Here is a 21,720-nt window from a genome sequence, read left to right as displayed (position 1 = left end):
TAGACTTGCATTTCATGAAACCGTGACCTCACCTTTGCTGCAAAAGAAACTAAATGTTGTAGGTTTATATATGTGTTGCGCTTGTTCCTCCCCTAATAATGCAAATGCCTATGATAATGCTTCTTTGACATTTGTTGTAATTTTGTTTATAATGCAATGTAGACTAAAAGGTACTGCTCCTAGAGCAGATACACTGTACAGTTGATTATCAAGAAGGTTTTTAGGCAAACTAGATTTAGATTGTTTTCTGTTAGATTCAGTCATACGCTTTGTTTCACAATTCTTAGCACAGAAATACAAGTTGATATTCCTCAAATAAATAACTGAAATGCCCTAAAGTGTTTTGACAATGATTACTACAGTTGGACCTGTAGTAAAGATTACAAACAACAAACTACCCTCTTTCTGAAATGATCACTTTAAAATATCCTGAAAGTTCCCAAGGTAATTTTGTTTCTCCTTTAGTTGAAGACCACCTGTCCAGAGCAACTGATTTTTGCTCGTCTCAAGGGTGGTCAGTTTAAAACAGTTATCACTGTGTTCTGTTTCAAAACAGAAACAAAATTGTATTGTGGACGATGTACGTTTTTGGGGTTGTCTGCTCTGGACCTTCCCTGACTTGTACTTTCAGCAAGATTTTTCAAAAGTGATCTTGGGGGTGTGGGTTTTGTGTGTCCAGCCGAGACAGGGTGCTCAGCACGTTCTGTAAATCAGGCCCTTTTTATAAATCTTGGCTACAAAGGTACTGTGAGTATTCTAAAGTAATGGCTCACAGAACCACAGTGGGATACTTTTTTATGAGTGCTCCCTGACTCAGAGTGGCATCTTTAATGTTCCCTACCACTTCATACTAGTGCCACAATATCTGCTGTTCCGCCTTCCATCCATCAAGCACAACAAAAATGCTTATGGCTATAGGATAGCCATGCACTCTGCTGTGCTGTCGGAGATTTGTCCAGCAGGAAACAATACAACTCTGAAAACAAGAATTCTGAAGTTCCTACTTATCAAAATTCTACTATGCAGCTATGGATGACAGTGATGCCAGATACTACATAAGTCAGGCAGTGTACGAGTGAAGAGTCCCTAATGCTTTTAATGGGGATCTCCTTATTATGGACCTTTATGTAGTAACTGACTTTTGGATAGGAAGAATTCTGGAAAAATATTCTGTTGGATACACAGCTAAGTAGAAAACAAATGCCAATATATACTATTTCAACAGGGCATTAGAACATGAGATGCTGTAGCTGTTAGAGACTTCAGTAATGGTCTTCCATATTTAATAAAGGCAAATGCAAATATGGTAGCCATACAACTGAAACATAAAAGTTTAAAAAACAGAAGAGAACTTTTCTGGCAAATAGCACAGTCTGTAGTTTTCTGGTGAGGGAGGAAACATAACATGATGGAACACACTAAGATGAGTAGTTTGCACTTAACTCTACTTTTTATGTTTTTCTTATGCAGTAACCCTTCTCTTATTAAAAACATACAGACCAGCCACACCTACTGCACACCTCTCAATGCTGCTTTACAGGTAAGATTAATGACTGTAGCAAATTATGCAACAGAGGCATGTGTCTTCCCCACTCATTTCAAAATATATTAGCCTTGCTCTAATTAGATATTAAATTTTAATTCCTTTAAACTTTTTTCTTAAGTGCATAAAGCATCATAGTCCCTGGAGGCAAACACATATCAGGCTGCTTCAGCATTAGCTAGATGCTTAGCATTTTGAATATTGTGGCAAAAAAATTAAAAGTTCACTTATTAATATTTATCAGCAGTATCATAATTTCCATCCTCTTATTTCAGAATTTCACTTGAGGCAAAAATACCACAAGTGTAATTACTCTAGCACAGCTATTAATGTGCTGAATGATAGGATACTGTGTCACATGACCTTCTATTGTTCATGGCTTTAAAGGGAAAGCAGATCATTTTTCCCCCCGACCCCCACCTTCTTTTAAGGACTATTTTTTCATATTTTTCTGTTGTTGTTGTTGTTAAATAACAACAGTTTAGTTCACTTTATAAAGAAGAAGAGAGATGTCAGAAATTATAAAGAATAGTTAGATGTTTCACAATACAGGAATGATGTGCAATATATATGTATATAAGCATATGTGCACAATATAAATTTGTGTGTGTATCTGAAACATCTTTTGTGTGTTATACAAAAGAAATACATGTTTTCCTCATTCTTTCTCTGTGCAACTTTCTAATAAAATTATTTGTGTCTGGCTCAAATGTCCCCGGAGAAGTCAGTATTCATTATAAGAACCACTGACATAGGTGACCAGCATTTTTGTATTTTGCCTACTAATTACTATGTGTTTTCACACCTCTTCCACACTGTTTCCCCAATCACTACAAAGGCCTTACTTAATCTTGCCATGACATCCTCACATGCAGTAGCTAAGTTCTACAAGGTAGCCAATGATTGCACGACAGAGCCCCAAACATCCATAAAGAGCCTTCCCAAGACGTTCATCAAAGGTTAAACTTAGTGCAGTGGATTAAATGTCGTGTTTGGGCTATTAAATGTTGTGGAAGATTTACTAGCTTTGCAATTTAAGCAATTAATTTTTTTTAAAAACCAAGAAAACAGATTAATAGGAGAGAAGTGACACTGTGCATTTCTCCTAATTATTTCAGTTATTGCAATAACTTCTGAAAAGCAAATGAAAACATGTATAAATGACACAACGGTAAATACCGTTCATTAGTAACATATTTTCCCGTGAGCCTTGTGAAGTGTGATTTTTAAAGACTGCTTTGTCTGTTGAATAGTGTTAAGATTACAGGCACATTTTACATTGATGAGGCTGAAAGGCAAAAATGAAATGATTCTGCATTCCTTCAGATTCTGTTAACTATGTGACTAATTTCAATTAATATGCTTATCATACAGAACTGTTCATGTCTTCTTTCTAAAACATGTGTTGTTGTTGTTGACATCTTCCATTCTTGTCTTTTATGAGACCCTCAAAACTATTTTCATTTTCCAGTTTTTTCTAGAGAGTAACGTGTGTTTGTGTTCTCCAATAACACTAGATAAACAACTCGATTCAGATGAGAATCTGGGCAGGTTTTGCTAAAGCTTTTGAGTCTTGTCAATAAACAGGGTCACAAGATAACTTTGTGCTAATTAAATACAAGGTTCTATTAGGATTAAAATATACCAGCAGGCTCCTTTCCCCCCCGCCCCCTTGTCAGACAATTTCTAGCTACTAGCAAAAAACGTACATCTCATGATCTTCTGCAAAAATTGTGGCATGTTCTCTACTGTTCAAAAGGACTCTGAGCATTCACAAAAAAAGAAAAAAAATCATTGGCTTAACATACTATTTGATGCATAGGATAACGCGTGTCAAATGACATGGTTTGTATATAAACGTCTTAGTCTATGATACGATTTTCCTGTCTGTGGACATGTTGAACCAAATTGTCACTTATTGACTAGAAATGTGCCCCCACTGGCTTTGGGCATATCCTGTAGCATGTGCACACCTGTCCATTGTATGCACGCACAAGTTTGGTGGGCTCCTGTTTTGAGGCCTACAGAAAATTTGATGTTATGTGCCTCAAAAAAATGTCAGGATTTTTTTCTCTCCAGGTGGTAGTGGTGCCTCCTTAGCTGCACCCACACACCTCTGACATTTCTGATATCTGCTTCCCCTCATGGGCAGGGAGAAGAAGCACCTTTCTTTTCCCCCTCTATGCATAGAGGGTATAGGGATTCCAGTTCTCACCCTGGGGGAGACCTAGAAGCATTTTTCCCTGTCCTGGCAGTGTTGGTTGGTCGGTCTCCAAGAAGATCCAGTGCCTCCACTCTATTTTGCCCGATTAAGCAAAGAGCACTCTTGAAATCTGTGCTCTACCCCAAGCAAAGATGAAGCAACTGCCATTGCACTCTCCCTGCAGACCTGGTGGTGTAACCTCCTGTGTGAAAAAGTAGAGCAGGGTACGAGGCACAGAAGACTAATGAGTCTGCCCTGGGAAATGTGGAGAACATTAACGTCCCCACTCAGTAACTGTGTGGTATTTGCTCCCTTTTCACCTCCTAGTGTGAGCAGCACTGAGGGATAAAGTAAGGGCAGATCAAACCTCCTCCCAACACTGAAAGCGGTCCTAACCCTTGTGGCTGGGTTCTGAACAGTTGGGTTAGCATGGCTGGGTTATTTTAAAATGTTGATGTGCCTTTGCCCTTTCTGCTTCCACCTGGGACCAGAAACACCAGTATTTTGAGCACAAATAGAGTGTGTTTTTCCATCGTGGATAAAACCAGGCAACACCAGTAAGCTGCGGAAAGTCTCATCTTCAGAGGTCCCCAGCCTGACCTCCCAGCTAAAGGGGTTCAAGAAACTACTAGTGTTTCTGGATAACAAGTCTGACCCACACCTCCGAACTACCTATCGCTCCCTGCTTATGCAGAGAATCAGGCTATTTGCCGAATTGCAGTTTGCAAGAAATAATTATATCAGGTGCTTCTTCTGTCCAACCTCTTCCCAAATAAATTGCTTTACTGCAATTACAAGTTATCTCTATAGGGGAAGAGCTTGCCTTTTTATTTTGGAAACTGCAGGAAATGTGAGCCAATCTTTACGTTCCCTTAATGCAAATTAGTTTGCTGCATGTTGAATCAAAAGATAAAAATAATACTCTTTGTTAGAGTAGCTTTTAGGATCACATGCGATCAGATGCTTAGAGAGGTCAGCCTGGGAGAGAATTAAAAGGGAGGTTGTGCCCATAGCTGGGTCGTTCCCTCATGCACATTTGTGCTTGAACAGGAATAGTGGCAGCAAGTGAGGAACATCCCAAGAATCAGCAACAGCAGAGAGCACCAGGTGGGAAGCTCATTTGCATGAACCGCCCTCCCCTGGGCAGTCTTTCCTCATGCAGTCATGGTGCTGATGGATTCTTTTTGCTTGACTGTAGCAGGAGGCTGACCTTTCCCCTGAATTAGGTTGATCACTACAGAGCCAGCATCCGTGGCTTTCCATGCTGGTACGTCTCAGAAAGCCATGGACGTGGGTTCACAGATGGGTAAAATGATCTTTCTGTTTCAAAGGGTTGCTTCCTTTTAGACACCCCCACCCCCCGGACCAACAAACTAACTCCTCTCTCATCAGGACTTGACGGTGCTATATTCCCATCACTACATGTTGGGATTAGGCTGGCCCAGAAGAGGTTTTAACATGCTGCAAGCCTGACTTGCTGATCATAGGACAGCCCTGTCAAAATGATCAAACATGAGCATAAAATAAATACTAGCAACCAGTAAATCTGAAATAAGAAGGAAAATGTTTAACTGTTTATTCCCTTTCTAAAAAGACCTGCATTTAGAAGATGACTAAAACATGCCTATTACAGTACTTATCAGAAATAGAATCAGGTCTGAATGGTATCAAATCTATAATACCTAAGATAATATCAGAGTTATCAGAGCATTAAAATAATAGAAAACGTCATCCTAATTTACCCTGCCTTGTTAAATCTTAGATTTCTCCCACCAATCAAAAGTAACACAGCAAATATTGTAGGGATGAGTTCATACTTCAGTTATGTTGGTGTGCATCTAGAGTAACTCAGCTGGCTTCAGTGATGTTACTCTGGATTTGTGCTGGCAAAACTATGAGAAAAATTTAACCCTCTGTAACTGCTCACACATCACTTCTCACTCATTTAATGACAGTTTTGTGCTCTGGTAGAATGGAATCCTCAGCCAAATGAGTTTACTCTAATTGCTTTTTTAACTTTTTTTTTTTTTTAAGAAAGCCTCAAAAAAAATATTGTATCATGAAAGTAGAAAAGGTAAATGCTTTTTCCACAAGCTGTAATATCTAAATGGGGAACAGCAGGAACGGTCCTCTCTTGTGCACCAACAATCAGTACAGTTTTGAACTCCTCATGCAAATCGTGACACGTTTCTCTTGGGGGAGTCAGTGGAAGACCTTTTTGAAAACACATTTTTAAAATCGGCTATTTGAATATGTGATTGTGTTGTACAGTGTATAAAAATGTCAGACATGCTTCTTCATACACTTTTGCTATGTCCTTGGCAGGCTTCAATGGCTGATAATAGTATACCTCTATACACTACTGCTTCCATGGGAAATCCCACTCTGGGCAATTTAGCCAATGCTATGAGGGAAGATCTTAATGGTGCAATGGAGCATACGAACAGTAATGAGAGTGACAGTAGTCCAGGACGTTCCCCTATGCAAGCAATGTAAGTACAGCATGTTTGTCTGTGTTTGTTTAGGGGTCTGGTCAAATGTAACAATGATACACTTCAAAGATTGTGTCTGAAGTTCCAATCCTGGGCAGTAAAAGGAGAAGTCTGAGCTTCTAAAAATATTTAGGTTGATTAGAATATAAAAGGGTCATTTGCCAACTTCCACATAAAACCAATCGACTCAATCTAGTCTGACAAGCGCATACAGCTATAAAATTCTTAACTCACTTGCCATTCTCTTTGTTCAATCCCAGACCACAGAGCTACAAAAACAATCTCAGGCAACTTTATGAAAAGTTTTTGTTTCTTTCTACTTCAGACTACCCAGTAAACATGCTTGGCAGGGCAGAGCTGGGGGAATGAGCTTGTTTAGCTGGTTTGTAATAATAATCAGCAAACAACAGTATTGTTGGGCATTAACAATGGCACATGTGAAGGCATGCATGATTTATAGATGGCTCTTAAAATATCAAAAGGAAAATTAATAGGAGCATTATAGCAACAGACGGCAATATAACGAGTGCCTATATAACCACATGAAGTAATGGGAGATTGCTGTCCATGCTAAATGTAAATGGCACCGGGCAGAATGCTAGTACGGGAAAGGGTAAGCCAGGAATGGTGTGCTGCCCCTGTGGGTGTGTTCAGTATTTATGGGTGACTGAGTGAGTTTGCAAAGCTGTAAATTCTCCCCTACCCCACAAATTAAAAACTGGATAATTGGCAGCTGGAAAGGAAAGCAGACTTTTTAAGTCACGTAGTTCTCAAATTTTAAAACCTGTTTATTTGGAGCGGCTGACTACTTCTGTGAGTAAACATAGATGAAATGCAGTCTGCTCTTATCCAAGTGTTCATTAAAATGCACTGTAAAATCATTGACTGAGTTACCAAAGCTCGGAGTAAAAGAGAAAAAAAATCCAAAAACCCCAAGTAATTTGTAACCTTTTACTTCAAAGTAATTTGAATACGGGATTTACAAAAATAGGTCTGAATCAAAAAATAGAAAAACATTAACCTAATACCATCATAGTAATTAGTTATGAAACTAATTAGCATTTAATGGCCAAAAAAAAAAGTTTCCTACCTGCATAATATGTTGTGGGGGAGCAGGAAAAGGGACAGGAATCGAAAGCTCTGGATACTTTTGATATTCCAGCATTTTAAATCAGTGCACAGTCTGCTTTGAAAAATAATCTTTAAAGATGGCAACATTCATTTTTAATTCATAATTAATTTGAACATTGTCTTTCACCATTTACTTCAAAACATTTGAATAATGTGTTTAGCTTTTACAGTGATTGTTTGTGCAGTATTAATTATCTTTCCCAAAGTAGCGTTACGTGACACACTGTTAGTGCTATCACAAATGGATTCCTCTTCAGGCAGTTTTAGTCACAGTTGGTTATGCTCTGCCCATGCCTGTGGAGGAGGAGGAGGAGATGGAATTTTTTTCAAGAATAAGGCCTTCTCCTGGGCTAACATACAGAAATTAATGTTAACAAATTTCTTTTCATCCAGTTATATTTTTTTAAGGTTCAGGGCTAGTACAGTTTGTGTACTTCTCCTTTCACTTAAGATTTCATTGTTTTTGAAGGGAGTGTGGGGCAGGAAGTGTAACTGTAAGTGAAAAGCCGGGTAGCACATTTCCTAGAACCATATGCATAGCTATGATTTTAATGCATTTAGTATCCACTATTTACTGCTTAGATACCAAGGTGAGATGCACCTCAGAAATACGAGAGAGAGAGATTCTCACTGTCCTCATCCACCAGAAAAACCCTTTTTGTGTTGTAATGTGAAAATGATTGTTTCCTGAATGATTCCATATTCTCAAATTAATACTTTGTTTTGTACTGAATATTTCCCTTGTATAAGTAAAAATGCAGCAAGGTGTATGCCCTGATAGCAGCTTGTGGGCTTTCCCATTAAACAAGTGTTTTGAAATACTTTGAAAGGCCATGAAGCAGGATGCTGTTCAAACGTCACAGGGTTTACACTGTTTGCTAAATATAATTATATGTCAACATCAGATTTCCAGTGCAGACTATCAGTGTCATAGACAGTTACTCTTTGCAATATCTTATTTCCATTAAGTACACTTTATAATGACATTCTCTATTCTTTTCCAAAACACGCTTCTCTGCCATAATGCAAATTGTTTTTTTAACAGTTCCAGTATACTGGAATAAATCAAGCCTTAAACTTTATCATAAGGTTTAGAAGACCTTGTTAACATGACAACTAAGCAAGTACAACACTTCAGCTGAAGTCTCATTACCATTCATTTCTTTCCTTTTTATGCAAAAAGAAAAGGAGTACTTGTGGCACCTTAGAGACTAACAAATTTATTAGAGCATAAGCTTTCGTGAGCTACAGCTCACTTCATCGGATGCATTCGATGAAGTGAGCTGTAGCTCACGAAAGCTTATGCTCTAATAAATTTGTTAGTCTCTAAGGTGCCACAAGTACTCCTTTTCTTTTTGCGAATACAGACTAACACGGCTGCTACTCTGAAATCTGTTTCCTTTTTATGACACATTGAACTACGGCTACTTTTCCCCCCTTCTTTTGAAACACTAGAAAGTAGTCACATAATTACAGCTTGGGGACATAACACTTTCATCCTGATATGCTCCAAAGGTATCCACAAAGCAAACTATTCCATGCTGAGTGCACCACCAGAACACAGTGGCTTTAAACAACAGTCAGCTTTATTAAAAAGTCCTCTGTTCCCAGAGTGGACAAACAAAGGAATTACTCAAATGTGAAAAGAAGGGAAATCTGTGTTCAGTAAGGTTGTTTATTGTTAACCCCTTCTGAAGCCTTAGACATTCTAGTAAAATGAAATGTGTTAAAATTCTACTACTAAACAAGAAAGACTTAGATTCCATTTATGAGATGCATTAAATAGGGATTCAAACTGGTTTGGAAAATTATAAGAATCTCCCCATCTCTGAACACTAACATCTTTAAACTGAACATGGCTGGTAGTTTTGAGGTGTTTGAATAATAATCAGTGGGTTTTCATTTTCACATGCCAGTTTGCTGCTACAACCAAAACGCCACACAAGGGGCTGGATTGTGCTTTGTTTTGTTTTCCATGCAAATTTTCTGCTTGAAGTTTGGATAGTTCAGATAAACATCCTAATTTGGGGAGATGATTCCTTCAAATGGGACTCTCACTCCTTTGATATTTACCCTACCTTCAGTACCCAGGGGAAGGTGGAGTATAGAGGCATATTGGAGCTTTTTGACTCTCTGGAGTTTTGTCTCACTTGGACTCATTCAGCCCTTTTCATTGGTTTCCATTCACTTGGTTGTGTATCCCCAGTGCTTTGTTTATTACTTCAGGGGACAAACCCAAACCTCAAAGTGAAACTCAGTCAAAACCACCCGGTTTCACATGCTTTCAAAACAAAACTATGAGCTGTCCTGCGGTTGCTTTGGAAAGGTTCAAGAACCTTTTGGAAAAACCTGGATTGCGTTTCAGTTTTGCATTAAAGAAGGTGAGTTTGGCCTGATCTTGGATTTCCTAACAAGGTTTTCAAACATTTCTACAGACTGAAAGGCATATTCTGGGGAAATCCATGGAACCAGTAAGAGGGGGAAGGATAGTCACCCAACATCCATTACTGTAGCCACAAGACTTTAGCAGCCACCATGGCTTTTGTGCAACGTCTTTTTCTGTATAGTTGTGGCTCCAACCACCTGGCCACACCCTAGATCCTTTTCTGTAGTGGCATGCAGATTGACCCCATAGAGCACAACAGTGCCGTAGGCAAGTTATGTATTAACATGCATTGGCATCACCAGCTCTTCCCACCCCCAAATCTCCAAAGCAAAATGGCATGAGTTCTGCTGCATCTAATGCCCTGGGGAGAAACTAAACCAGATTTGGCCTAAGAAACTATTATGCTGATTGGAAATGAGAGCAATCAATTATATACAAGGACTGTTATTTCTGAGATACTTAACAATTACACAGGTGAAGCCAGTGTCCACCCTATCTGTTGGCCCATCTTTGTTAGAGCTTGGTGATCGTGCATAAGCCTAATAGATGGGTTAGATGTGCTGGCACTTTAACATGTGAACAATAGCCTTGGAATCTGCACAACCAGGGGAAGAAGCCCTCCCCCCGTCACTACTTCAGGTTCATAAAACATCAACATGTCCTTACTTTTGAAAAAACACCTGTATTAATTTTTCAAAAATAACAAAAAACAATATTTAAAAACAGAATGGCAGCAATGACACAAACACAATGAGCATGACTTTTAAATGAATACAATAATCAATATTACCGCCATCAGTGTAAAGGAATGTAGAGATCTCTCTGTGTGTAGCTGCTATTTTTTTTTTCTTTTTTCAAATTTTCACCCAGAAAAAGCCCAGTGCATGATCATAACACTGGTGTATTCTAGTTAGAAATATAATAGGTCTCTTTTTATGTTGACTCGGGTCCCAATCAACAAAGCACTTAGCACATGCTTAACTTTAAACGTGATTATCCCCATTCACTTCAGTGAGACTTCTTATGGGCTTTGCTGGATCAGGCCCTGATTCCTAACGACTAGTTCTGAGTCTTCTCCATGTACATTTCTCTGTTCTTCCACAGTGGTGTCAAAACTGAATGATCTGAAAAACCACCTCTCTCCTTGTGATATCTGAGCTCTGATGAGGTCCTAAATAGAAAAACATCAGGGGCCAGTGTGTGGGGTATTTCCACTAGTAACTGGGGAATTTCTTTCCTACTGGTCCATCAAATAATGAGTGTGTTGACCTTTTAGGACATAGTGCGAAGCCCATCAGTTTTCATGGATGTTTGCTTTTAGGAGATCCGATTCCCAGGTCCAGAGATCAGTGGCTAATGTTGTGTGTTTCATTATGTATTCCACATGCCCCCAGAGACTTGCTGATATGGCACATTTTCATAAACTGAAAAAATAAATGTGCTCAATAAGCACAAATACATCTCTTTGATGGGATCATTTCTCCCTGCTGTTCCAATGCAGGATGGGATGCAAGGTGCAACTAATTCCCACATATAGATCTAGTTACTTTTTCAGCTCAAGAAGTTCAAGTATCGAAGGATTGAAAGGCATTCACAGCTGATACTAGAAATCTGTGTAGTCAGCCAGCTTCCAAACTAGATCCAGTTTCAAACTGAAACCAGTATCTAGAGTATCATGACTTTTGAAGTACAAGTTTACTAGGTGGTTTGCCTGCAAAGATATCACATAACTTGAAATATACAAGTTTCTCTTTGGTTTGTTTGCTGGCTGCAGAACATAATTTTCTCATTCAGGGGCTCCCAAAGGGGTCCTGCCTTCTGGTAATGCATGTGAATACACATTGTGGGCTAGTGGATAAAGCACTGGACTGGGACTCGAGACCTGGGTTTCATTCCCATCTCTGCTACCATTATTATTCTTTATTGATATTACTGTAGCATCAGAGTCCTAATCATGAAACAGGGCCCCATTGTGCTAGGTGCTGTACAAACACAAAGCAAAAAGGTGGTCCTGGCTAGGTGACCTAGGACAAATCACTTTGCCTCCGCATGCCTCAGTTTCTCCATCTGTAAAATGGGGATAACAATACTGAGCTCCTTGGTAAAGCACGTTAAGATCTACTGATCCAAAGCACTATATAAGAGTGTGGTGGTGGTGGTATTACCCGCTTGTCTTGTTGCATCAGCTCTTTTCCTTGCACATCCATGCACAACAACTGAGTTTACAAGATAGGCAATTATGTTCACCACTAGTTCAAAAAGTAGGACTGGATTCTTAGTTTGAAAATATGTTTTTTCCTGTATTATGTGCAGGCAAATGAAACAAAAAGCATTTTCATTCCCATCTAGCCAGAATTATAAAGTGAAGGGTAATTATTTTAAACCTTTTATTGTAACCTGATGCTTTGTAAGAATAAGAAAACGTTCTTAACCAGGAATGTTTGCACTTATGATTAAGTCTTTCTTTATATAACCTACATGATAGGGTTAAATCAGGCTGGCTAGAGAACAACCCAGACTGTGGGAGGTGGATAGCAACTCCACGAGAAATAGAATGGGACTTGAACTCATTAACACTTTATTTTAAGGGATTGCCTGCAATATCAATTATTTAGGAAGCAAACAGGGTCTCCATTGGCTTGTCACGTTATTAATACTTGATCATGTCAATAAAATCCTACTTTCCTATGAAGTCCCACCAACAAGACCATATTGACTCACATGGCTGGTTTACATATCAAAAGCTATTGAACAAAAAAAGTAATTTGTATTTGTAAAGGGTTTGTTGTAAATATGATTTACGAACAACATTTTTCAATTGTTATCATTCCCATTTGGAATGATCAACCCACATTCCCCTGCGGGTTATTCATGTGCTATTCTATAATGAGAAATTTGGCAGATCTCATCTCTTTAGTGCATCCTTGTGCCCACCATGAGCTGAGGATCATGTTCTGCCTTGTTTACAGCTGACAGTGTTATTATTCTCGTTAGGGCTCTGCTTTCTTATCATATTGTTGTGTTGAGCGAGCCTTTTCCTCTCCGTTTGTGTTTCCTGGCAGAGCTTTTCTTCCCTTATTGACAGTTTGTAAAAATATGCATTAATTTCGAGTTTAAAGCATGTATCATGGTGTCTCTTTGCTGTGTTTGCTTGAAGTTGATTAATGATAGAACCTCGCTTGGGGTCGTCCTCTGGAGAGTTGTCTCACAGGTTCTGCATGTTAACTAGAAAAGCAGAACACACAGCAAGCGATGATTAGCCCAGCCTCCACCAACTCAGTGGGTTGACAAACCACTATTTTGCTTTACTATGCTTATTTCACTTATTTAGCTGAAGATTGTGTTAATCAACTTAATATGACAGTTGAGAGCATATTCTCAAATCCTGTGAATAAACCATATACAAGAAAGTGTTCCTCCCAGGATATTTTCCCACTGAAGCTAAGTAATTGTAGACACATTCTTAAGCATACACTTTTTGATTGTTTTTTTTCTTTAGCAGCAAACCCAAAAGTTCAGGGCCTGCATTTCATATGTGCTCAGCACCCACAACTCCTGTAGAAGTTAGTCAGAGCTGCTCAGTGCTCAGCATCTCTAGAAATCAGGCCTTCGATTTCTCCAAAAAATGTCAGTATTGCCAAAGCAGGACAATGTCATTTTTAAACAGGGAAGTTGCTGATTTACTGTTTTTAATTTTCCTAGGCACCCTGTGCATGTCAAAGAAGAACCGTTGGATCCGGACGAAAACGAAGGCCCGCTATCCTTAGTGACAACAGCCAATCACAGTCCAGATTTTGATCATGACAGAGATTATGAAGATGAACCTGTAAATGAGGACATAGAATGAGTATGTCTGACGTCATTATCCTGAGAATGAAGATTGGAAAAACATGTCAAATTTAGCTGCGAAATCTCTCCATTATTGTACAGTCTGGAGGATTTTCAGTACACTTTGACAGCTATGAAATATGTTAACTCTTAGTGCCATCAAGTATCCCATTTGGGAGTATTTTTGATTTTTCTACTTTTTGTTGAAAAAAGGAATTTGTACTCTGTGCATTGGATGGACTTGTTTGGTACTTGGGATTTTCCTCTCTTACAGTCAACATCAGTGTTGTAAATTTGCTAAACTGATTCACTTACTCACATTTAGCAGCAGGTTTTGGACTGCAGTCCTGCCAATTTTGGACACTGAGGACATCAAACTCTGAGCATGTACACCTAACTGCAGATCAAGCCTTTGCCCAGATTTTAAGGATTCCAATGGACAAGATATTTGCACAGTACTGCATGTTGGTTATCACTGCCTTTAGTCCTTTTTTTTTTTTTTTTTTTTTTTTGCTTCCATTTGGGATGGGGAAGGCGTGTGTGTGTGTGTGTGTGTGTGTGTGTGTGTGTGTACTGGCGAGGGGTTACAAGAAATATTATCCCAAACTTTTTAATGTATTGCTTTTATTTCCCCCCCCCCCCCCCACTTCTGCTCTACCATTTTAAGTTCTGACCTCAGGCCACATCTCGGCCCAGGGCCTCTTGAAGGCCTAATGTTTTCTGTACTTTGTGATGAATGTTAATAGGTGTTTTTATTATACGAAGCTGAATGTCATTGAATTGTTTGTAGTTTTTTCCGTCATTCATTCCAGTCTCCTTCAGATGCCACCATGTTTTCTTTAGCTATGGAAAACATTCCATTTGGTGTCTGTTTTTTTGAAAAGGTCCCAAATGCTGCACTGTACACACCGAAGGGTCGTCCAACAGAGAGAGAAAGAAAAGAAGTACTGTAAGAATGAGAATGAATGACAGATGAATATAGAAATACTGTAGGAAGCAACATAAATTCATTCCACAAAGCAGGGTTTTTTTAGTTTTGGTTTTGGTTTTTGATTTTTTTTGGCAGCAATGGTGAATATTAGCAAATGCCACAAAATTGAACAGCACAAAGAAACATATGCAGCACCAACAGAATTCACTTCATTAGAGAATGAATACTACAGTGGCAGGCTCTCAGTTGTTTAACATGAGTTTGAATGGGCCAACAAATCTTTCTGGACTATCTAAGATTACCAAAATGGGTAGCTATCCATTTATTATTATTTTTCATTTGCGAATAGTGGTTGGAAAGATGACTTCATTAAACCGTTGTAATACGTGGTTATGTTTCTCAGCTAAACATCAGTTCAGGATTGCTTGGTGGCATTAATCTGTTCGAATACAAATTAGATTTCAGATTGAACTTGTTATGGCAGTTAATAAGGACTGAGCCCACTAATGCAAAAGTGTTAATAATTTCAACTTTGCAAATTCTGTACTGCAGTTAAGATTGTTATGCAATATTACACCAGCCAGTATCAAAACCTCACAGTAGAAAACAGTAAATAGCAGGATCGGGGGGAAGGAAATAGCACTGGGGCTTGTTTGGTAAAACTGGCAGTGCTCTTCAAAGCAAACATTATATACAGAAAGCTGTTGTTACAGGTCAGTACACCTCAGTCACCAAACACCTAAACACTTTCATTCTGCAACCACTTTTCTGTCACTCATTTATTTATGTAGGACTGTAGCTTTTTGTTTAATTATTATTATTTCAAAAAAAAGCCTTTCAGAGCTTAATTTATATTCTTCTTTGTACCTTTTCCCCCCTAAAATTACCAAAGATATTACACAAAGGTAAATTATGTTCTCTATTATATGCTTTATCTTATGAAGCCAAATATCCTCTTATTGTTGATCAAGGGAGGTTGAAGAATTTAGAGGGAAATGACAAGATATGGGCTATTGCTAACCTGAGAGGGAAACTGCTCCTTTATTCTAGTAAATTTAGATGGCCAAGTAGATGACTGAACCAAAGTTACTTTTTATTCGTATTCCTTTACAGCGACCAAACTGAAATTCTGTAAAGAGAAATTGAGAAGAGCTTTTGAGGCTAAAACTAGGAAACAGTGTTACAGAGGGAGCCATAAGAAGGGAGCTGGAGAAAGCAAGTGCAGATATTTTGCAGAAAATTGGAGTATCAAATAAAGGAGACAGTTCAATAAAACGCAAAAGAGAACAGAAAAGCTCCCATAGTTTTACTGGACCACATAATAGTATTCCTAGAATTGAAAAAAAATATTTTGGGGTCTTTGTTTTTACAGATTGTATGCCACTTTTGTTTAAGGATTGTGCTAAGATGACTGCTTTAATTTTGGTTTATCTTGGCACATTTGCTGAGTTTTGTTTAGTTTTTGATCAGCATTTTTCATAAGGAAATAACACTCCTGTCCACACGTAAGTTTTGGTACAAGAAATTTTATTGGCAGTTACTTTTCTGAAGCTCAACTCTGCATTCTGTTTTTAAAAGAGAGAAAAGAAAAGGAAAAAAAAGGGCAGTCTGTGGTCATTTGAAACTTTTATTTTTTTTTAATTATATCCAGGCAGCTTCATGATGTGCCGGCAGTAGCCAGATGGGGATCATGAGAAGTGGTCCCTGTGCTTCTAAACTGAGTGGTTTGCTGGTTAGTTCGGTATTCAAAAGAGGATAAAAATCTGGTAGATTAGTTCATTCTCAGCATGTGTAGCTAGACATGAGTAAAGATAACAGCATGAGAAACTGTTAGTACGCATACCTCAGTTCAAACTGTTAGGGAATGAGTAAATAAAAAAAATACATTTCACTCAGTTGCACTTAGTTGTATGTCTTGCATGCTTAGTCTAAAGACTGTAGCAAAATAAAGAAAGAAAAAGAGAAAAAGATATAAAAATTAGATTTTAACATATCTGGCAGGTGTCACAGCCTTGCAGAAGAACCAACTGAAAATCTCAGGCTTTACATCAAGCAAACTTCACTATGATTTTTACAGTTCTGATTCTGTATCCCTTTGGATATACAGTTGCTTCTTTAGGGTGGGTTTATTATGTTGTACATATATATCCCAATGTGTCTGTGTCAGCCTTTGTCTTTTTGGGGGGGGGGGAGGGAGGGAGAAAAGCGGAAAAGGTCCTTTTTTTTTTTTTTAGATACCATTCCTCAAAAGGAATAAATGCATACTTGTTTGTCAAAACACCTTTTGCTTTTTGTGCAACTGCTTTATATTAACTATACTAAAAAAAAATAGCTTTGGAAAAAAAAAACTACTGTATGTAATGGAATTGCAGAATATGCTGCACATGTATTTTATTTAGTTATCCTTGCTTTAAGAATATTGGATGACATTTGCTGACATGTGGGAGAAAATCCCTGACTTTTTTTTTTTGCTTTTAAATTGTAACATAGTTGACAGATTTTTTTTTCCTGTTTATCATTGATCGAAGCCTCTTTTGTACAGTTTGTGTTAAGCTGGGTTTTTTTTTTTGTTTGGGTTTTTTTTTATACTTTCCAACCCCTTCTGTTATCTTACCACTGCCATTTCTGGCTGTCTTAAACAAAGGTTCATACATTTGAAAAGAAAAAAAAAAGTTGTTTTAAAAATGTTTTTCTCCTGCTGCAGTAAATATTTTGCATGATGAATTCCAGGGTCACACTTTCAAAGTTTATCAGTGAAGTAGTGATTAATAATGGGGCGTGTCAAACTATTGAACTTTTGTATAAAGGAAAAAAAAACTTTACAAGGTGCCAAGATGTAAAGACAATTTGTTACATGTTTTTTTTCTCAAAGAAAAGCGTACATTATGAAAGTAGTACCATGTATCAGGTAAATCGCTGTCAGGAATGAGAGTCAAAGCCTTCCTTGTCCACAAAGAAAAGTTTGTAAATGTAAAACCTGTTAGGTTTCTGCATTTGATTAGAAGTGATATGAAAAATCAAGGCTTATGTAGAACAACGGTGACCACAAAATATTACCTTTTTTGATTGTCGCTTATGAGAGTTCAAGTATAATTCCCAGCACTCTTCTTAAACTCAGATTTTGGGGGAGAGAATGGGGCAGGGTTTGTGATTCTACAGATACTGCAGATCATTAGATATTTTATATATACGTATGTATAAAAGTTTTTAAAATAATTTTAAACTATTGTAGTTTTCAGATTGCCAACAAGCTACATTCCTTATAGCGTGAAGAATGTGTTAAACTCTTTTGAAATCCTTTGGTACCTTTGGTTAATGTACTCAGACTGAATTTTTAGATGTTTCAGAAATCACTTAGCGTTCTAGTCTTGAGAGTTAAATTTGCAGTTATGACTGCATTTTAATGGACCCAGAGTAGGTAACAAAATATCTTCTACCCATAAGCCTTGATGAAAATGGTACAGTCCAGACTGTTAGCATGGTGCTTCATGTGTATGTGCTGCCAGTAACGAGATTTTTTTTGATAAGGCATAAAAGAAACTCATTCCTTACATCAACTGTAATTCCATCATTCCATGTCTGTTGATACAGACAATAAAAAATGTTGTGTAGTCAGTACTAATTACTGACATTATAGCATTCTCAAATGCAATAAAATGCTGGTTGTTCACACTGGTAATACAAGTTGCCATGTCCTAAATTTTTGTTTTGTTTTTCCCTTTTATTATCTCATGTTAGTTATATTCACTAAGGTCTCCATCCTGCAAATGGATCCCCAGGGGCAGGCCCCAGCACCTCACCAGAGTCCCCATTAAGTCTATTGAGAGATCCTGTCCAGGTCAGTGGGGCTGTGCATGAGTACAGGAGTCTTCCCAAGTACAACATGTGGCAGGGTCTGGATCTACATTTAACAGAGGATGCTTTAGCCACGATGAGCATTGGCCTGGTCCTCCAAAGCTCAGAACATGCTCAACTCCATGTGACTTCATTGGAAGGCACTCTGCACCTCCCAGACGGGCCCTTAAATGTATCTGTTTGCAAACAGAAGCAGTGGGTTTGGCCTTTGTAGTCAATGAGAGTTGAGCAGTGCTCTGGATTTTATCCTAAAGGCACAGACATGAGTGCTGGGTTAGGGCCCAATCCTGCAAATACTTCCAAGCCCTGGGAACTGTACCGTGGACCTCAGTAGGAACTGCTCAGAGTTGTAATCATACCTAGGTAATAAAGGGTTTAGAGGATTAGGCCAAATCGTAATTAATAAAGTTCAAACTGATTGTTTCATCTTAGACAAACGTCAAAGAAGCCCACCTCCTTTTCTCTTGAGTAAGCATACGTTTATTTTCTTCAAGTTTTATAAAGAAAAATAAAATGTTTAATAACTACCATTGGCAGCAGCAAACTAAAATTTCAGAGGAGAGACTTTCATGAATAATTCATTAAAATTTCACATCTGCAAGATTAGTCATCCAAATAAAATGCTAATGTCAAAAACATGCACCGTCTATAATATTCTCATCAAGAAATCTTTTTGCATATAATGATAAATGCTTAAATTAGTACAAATGATTTTATAAAAATATTCTGCCATAAAATTATACCAGATAACTACTTTCAGGGCAAAAAATAAATAAGTTACAAAGTAGTATATCGAAAAGATATTGATTTTGAAACTTTAATCATCTAAATATAGAGAATAAAAATGATCACAGTAAATGTTAATGTGTATTGCAGTTTTAGAAAACTAGACAAGGCCCCCCTTTTTAAATCAAATTTACTTAGCTTGCTTAAAATCACTGGTAGCGTATCTTAATACAGTTCAATATTAATTAGCCAAGCATGTGTTATGATGTCATTTACACTTGGCTCAAATGGATGGCAAAGAAAGTCAAATCATAACAGATTTTTGCACCCAGTTGGCACTCTCTGCACAGGTGATGATGACTATACCAGGTGCAAGGCAGAAGAAAAGTCAGGTATTACATATTAATTGATCCATATAAACTGAGACCTATTCCTTCTCACTTTGAAGTCAGTGACAAAATGCTCACTTACTGCAGGAGTGCTTGTGTAACTTGCCAGAAGTTTGGATGTCTGTGTATGTAGTGCCCAATTGCAGAGAGCCTGCTACCAGGAATTGAGCTGGTCAACTCCCATGGACTTGGTTGGAAGTTGAGAGGGCACTCTCAGAATTGGGCCTGCAAATTGGAGCCCAAGCTTACTCCAAAATGAAGTTTTGCCATTGACTTGAGTAGTGGCAGAATCAGGCTCTCGGTCTTCAGCCTAATTTAATGCAGCATTAGCAGCAACTTAAAATGGGGTTCTTGGCTACTGAAGCCAAGTGTTTAACCGTTACACAGTATTTTGTATTATCCAAGAAATAAACTAATTTCATGCTGTGGACACCATACTCTGGTATGTCACAAAATGATTCCCCAATCTGCAATATGGCCACCATCTACAGCAAGCTCAGAAATGTCTTTTTCCAATCCAAAGCATTGATTTTGCCCACTCTGACGCTTCATACAGTACACAATAAGAAGTGGGGGGATATGATAGAGGTCTATAAAGTCATGACTGGTGTGGAGAAAGTAAATAAGGAAGTGTTATTTACTCCTCAAAATACAAGAACTAGGGGTCACCAAATGAAATTAATAGCAGGTTTAAAATAAACAAAAGGAAGTATTTTTTCACACAACATACAGTCAATCTATGGTACTCCTTGCCAGAGGATGTTGTAAAGGCCAAGACTATAACAGGGTTGAAAAAAAGAGCTAGATAAGTTCATGGAGGATAGGTCCATCAATGGCTATTAGCCAGGATGGGCAGGAATGGTGTCCTTAGCCTCTGTTTGCCAGAAGCTGGGAATGGGCGACACTTGATGATTACTTGTTCTGTTCATTCCCTTTGAGACGCCTGGCACTGGTCACTGTTGGAAGACAAGATACTGGGAAAGATGAACCTTTGGTCTGACCCAGTATGGCCGTTCTTACGTTCTTAATAACCTTCAGGATGAAAATTGAAGTACAGTATTTAATTTTTCTAGGTTTCTTCTCTTCTGAAAAAATAACTACCAGAATATAAAACATTTTAAAAAGAAAATTCAAGGCATAGTCTGAATTAGCAATAGACAAGTAGAGCTCTCCCCATGCACATTACAGGTGACCTCTACAGAAGGTTAGAATATTGACATTTAACTTATATTGTCAACATATACTAGAACACAATCCACACTGTGGAACCACTTTCAGGAATTAACACTGTTGCGCGCTCTCTCTCTCTCTCTCTCACATACACAAACACACTCCTCACAACAAAGTGTAATTAGCCCTGCTTGACCTATTAATCAAGCTCAGACTTCAATGATAATGTTAAACATTCATGTAATAGCATGGTAATCAAGGTCATCTTTCATCTTTGTTGCAGCGGTGTTTAATTCTGTCAAATAGAAGTACTCTTCCTTCTGATATTACCAAGTTTGTTGTTACAAACCTCCAATCTCATATAAAGCAAGTTGGCAAATGTGGACTGAAATATGGTGTGTTGGTGGGAAATTATACTGTGCATGTGTGAATGCTATTTCAAATGTAAAATATTTAGGTTGCAAATTGATTGTTGTGGCCCCCGTCCTGCAAGGTGACTCTGTATGGAGCCCCACTGACTTCAGTGGGGCTTCTGTACAGACATGTGGATTCACTTACAGGATCAGAACCTTGGGAGACGGATTCTGCTAAGCACATGAAGTACGTGCTTAAGGCTACTTAGATTGTGAGATCTTCTGGGTAGGGTTTGTCTCTGTGTTCTGCATACATCGCCTAGCACAATGAGCCCCTGATGCAGGACAGGGACCCCTAGCTACTAACACAATAGAAATAAGTTTCAGTGAAGTCCACGGGTTTTAAGTGATCTGCTGTATCAGGGCGCATATTGGCAACTTAATAATGAATTTTATTAAACATTTTCAAAATGTAAGACTCACAAATTATAAACAATTTCAGCTTAGTGATATTTGGCAAAAATATCCCTTCCCCCCTCCCCCCAATAAGTTATTTTAAAAACAGCATTTGTTTCACTGCAAAGTCAACCCTCAGTGGCTAGAACTGCAAATATGTTTGGAAGAAATCAGTGGCCCTTTTTCTGTTTTGATTTGTTTTATGTATCACAGAAGCCTGAAAAACATTTTTTTTCTTCAAAGTTATAATGCTAATT

The 21,720-nt window shown here is 38.1% G+C and overlaps 1 protein-coding gene across 50 annotated transcripts in view; it reads left to right on the top strand.

Annotated features, from left to right (window-relative positions):
• Positions 1-18,193, top strand: part of FOXP1 (forkhead box P1) — a 510,145-nt gene extending 491,952 nt beyond the window's left edge. For all 50 annotated transcript variants that reach the window (XM_043519263.1, XM_043519262.1, XM_043519271.1 and 47 more), the window contains 3 exons: positions 1,471-1,540; positions 6,072-6,238; positions 13,458-18,193. In XM_043519263.1, coding sequence (XP_043375198.1) covers positions 1,471-1,540; positions 6,072-6,238; positions 13,458-13,602 — 382 coding nt within the window. In that variant the 3' untranslated portion in view covers positions 13,603-18,193. The remainder of the gene's footprint in view (positions 1-1,470; positions 1,541-6,071; positions 6,239-13,457) is intronic.
• Positions 18,194-21,720: the final 3,527 nt, after the last annotated feature.

Source organism: Dermochelys coriacea, chromosome 7 (assembly GCF_009764565.3).
Source record: "Dermochelys coriacea isolate rDerCor1 chromosome 7, rDerCor1.pri.v4, whole genome shotgun sequence".
Lineage (NCBI taxonomy): Eukaryota > Metazoa > Chordata > Testudines > Dermochelyidae > Dermochelys > Dermochelys coriacea.
Note: the sequence above shows the minus strand (reverse complement) of the source record. Positions and strands in the feature narration are given on the sequence as shown.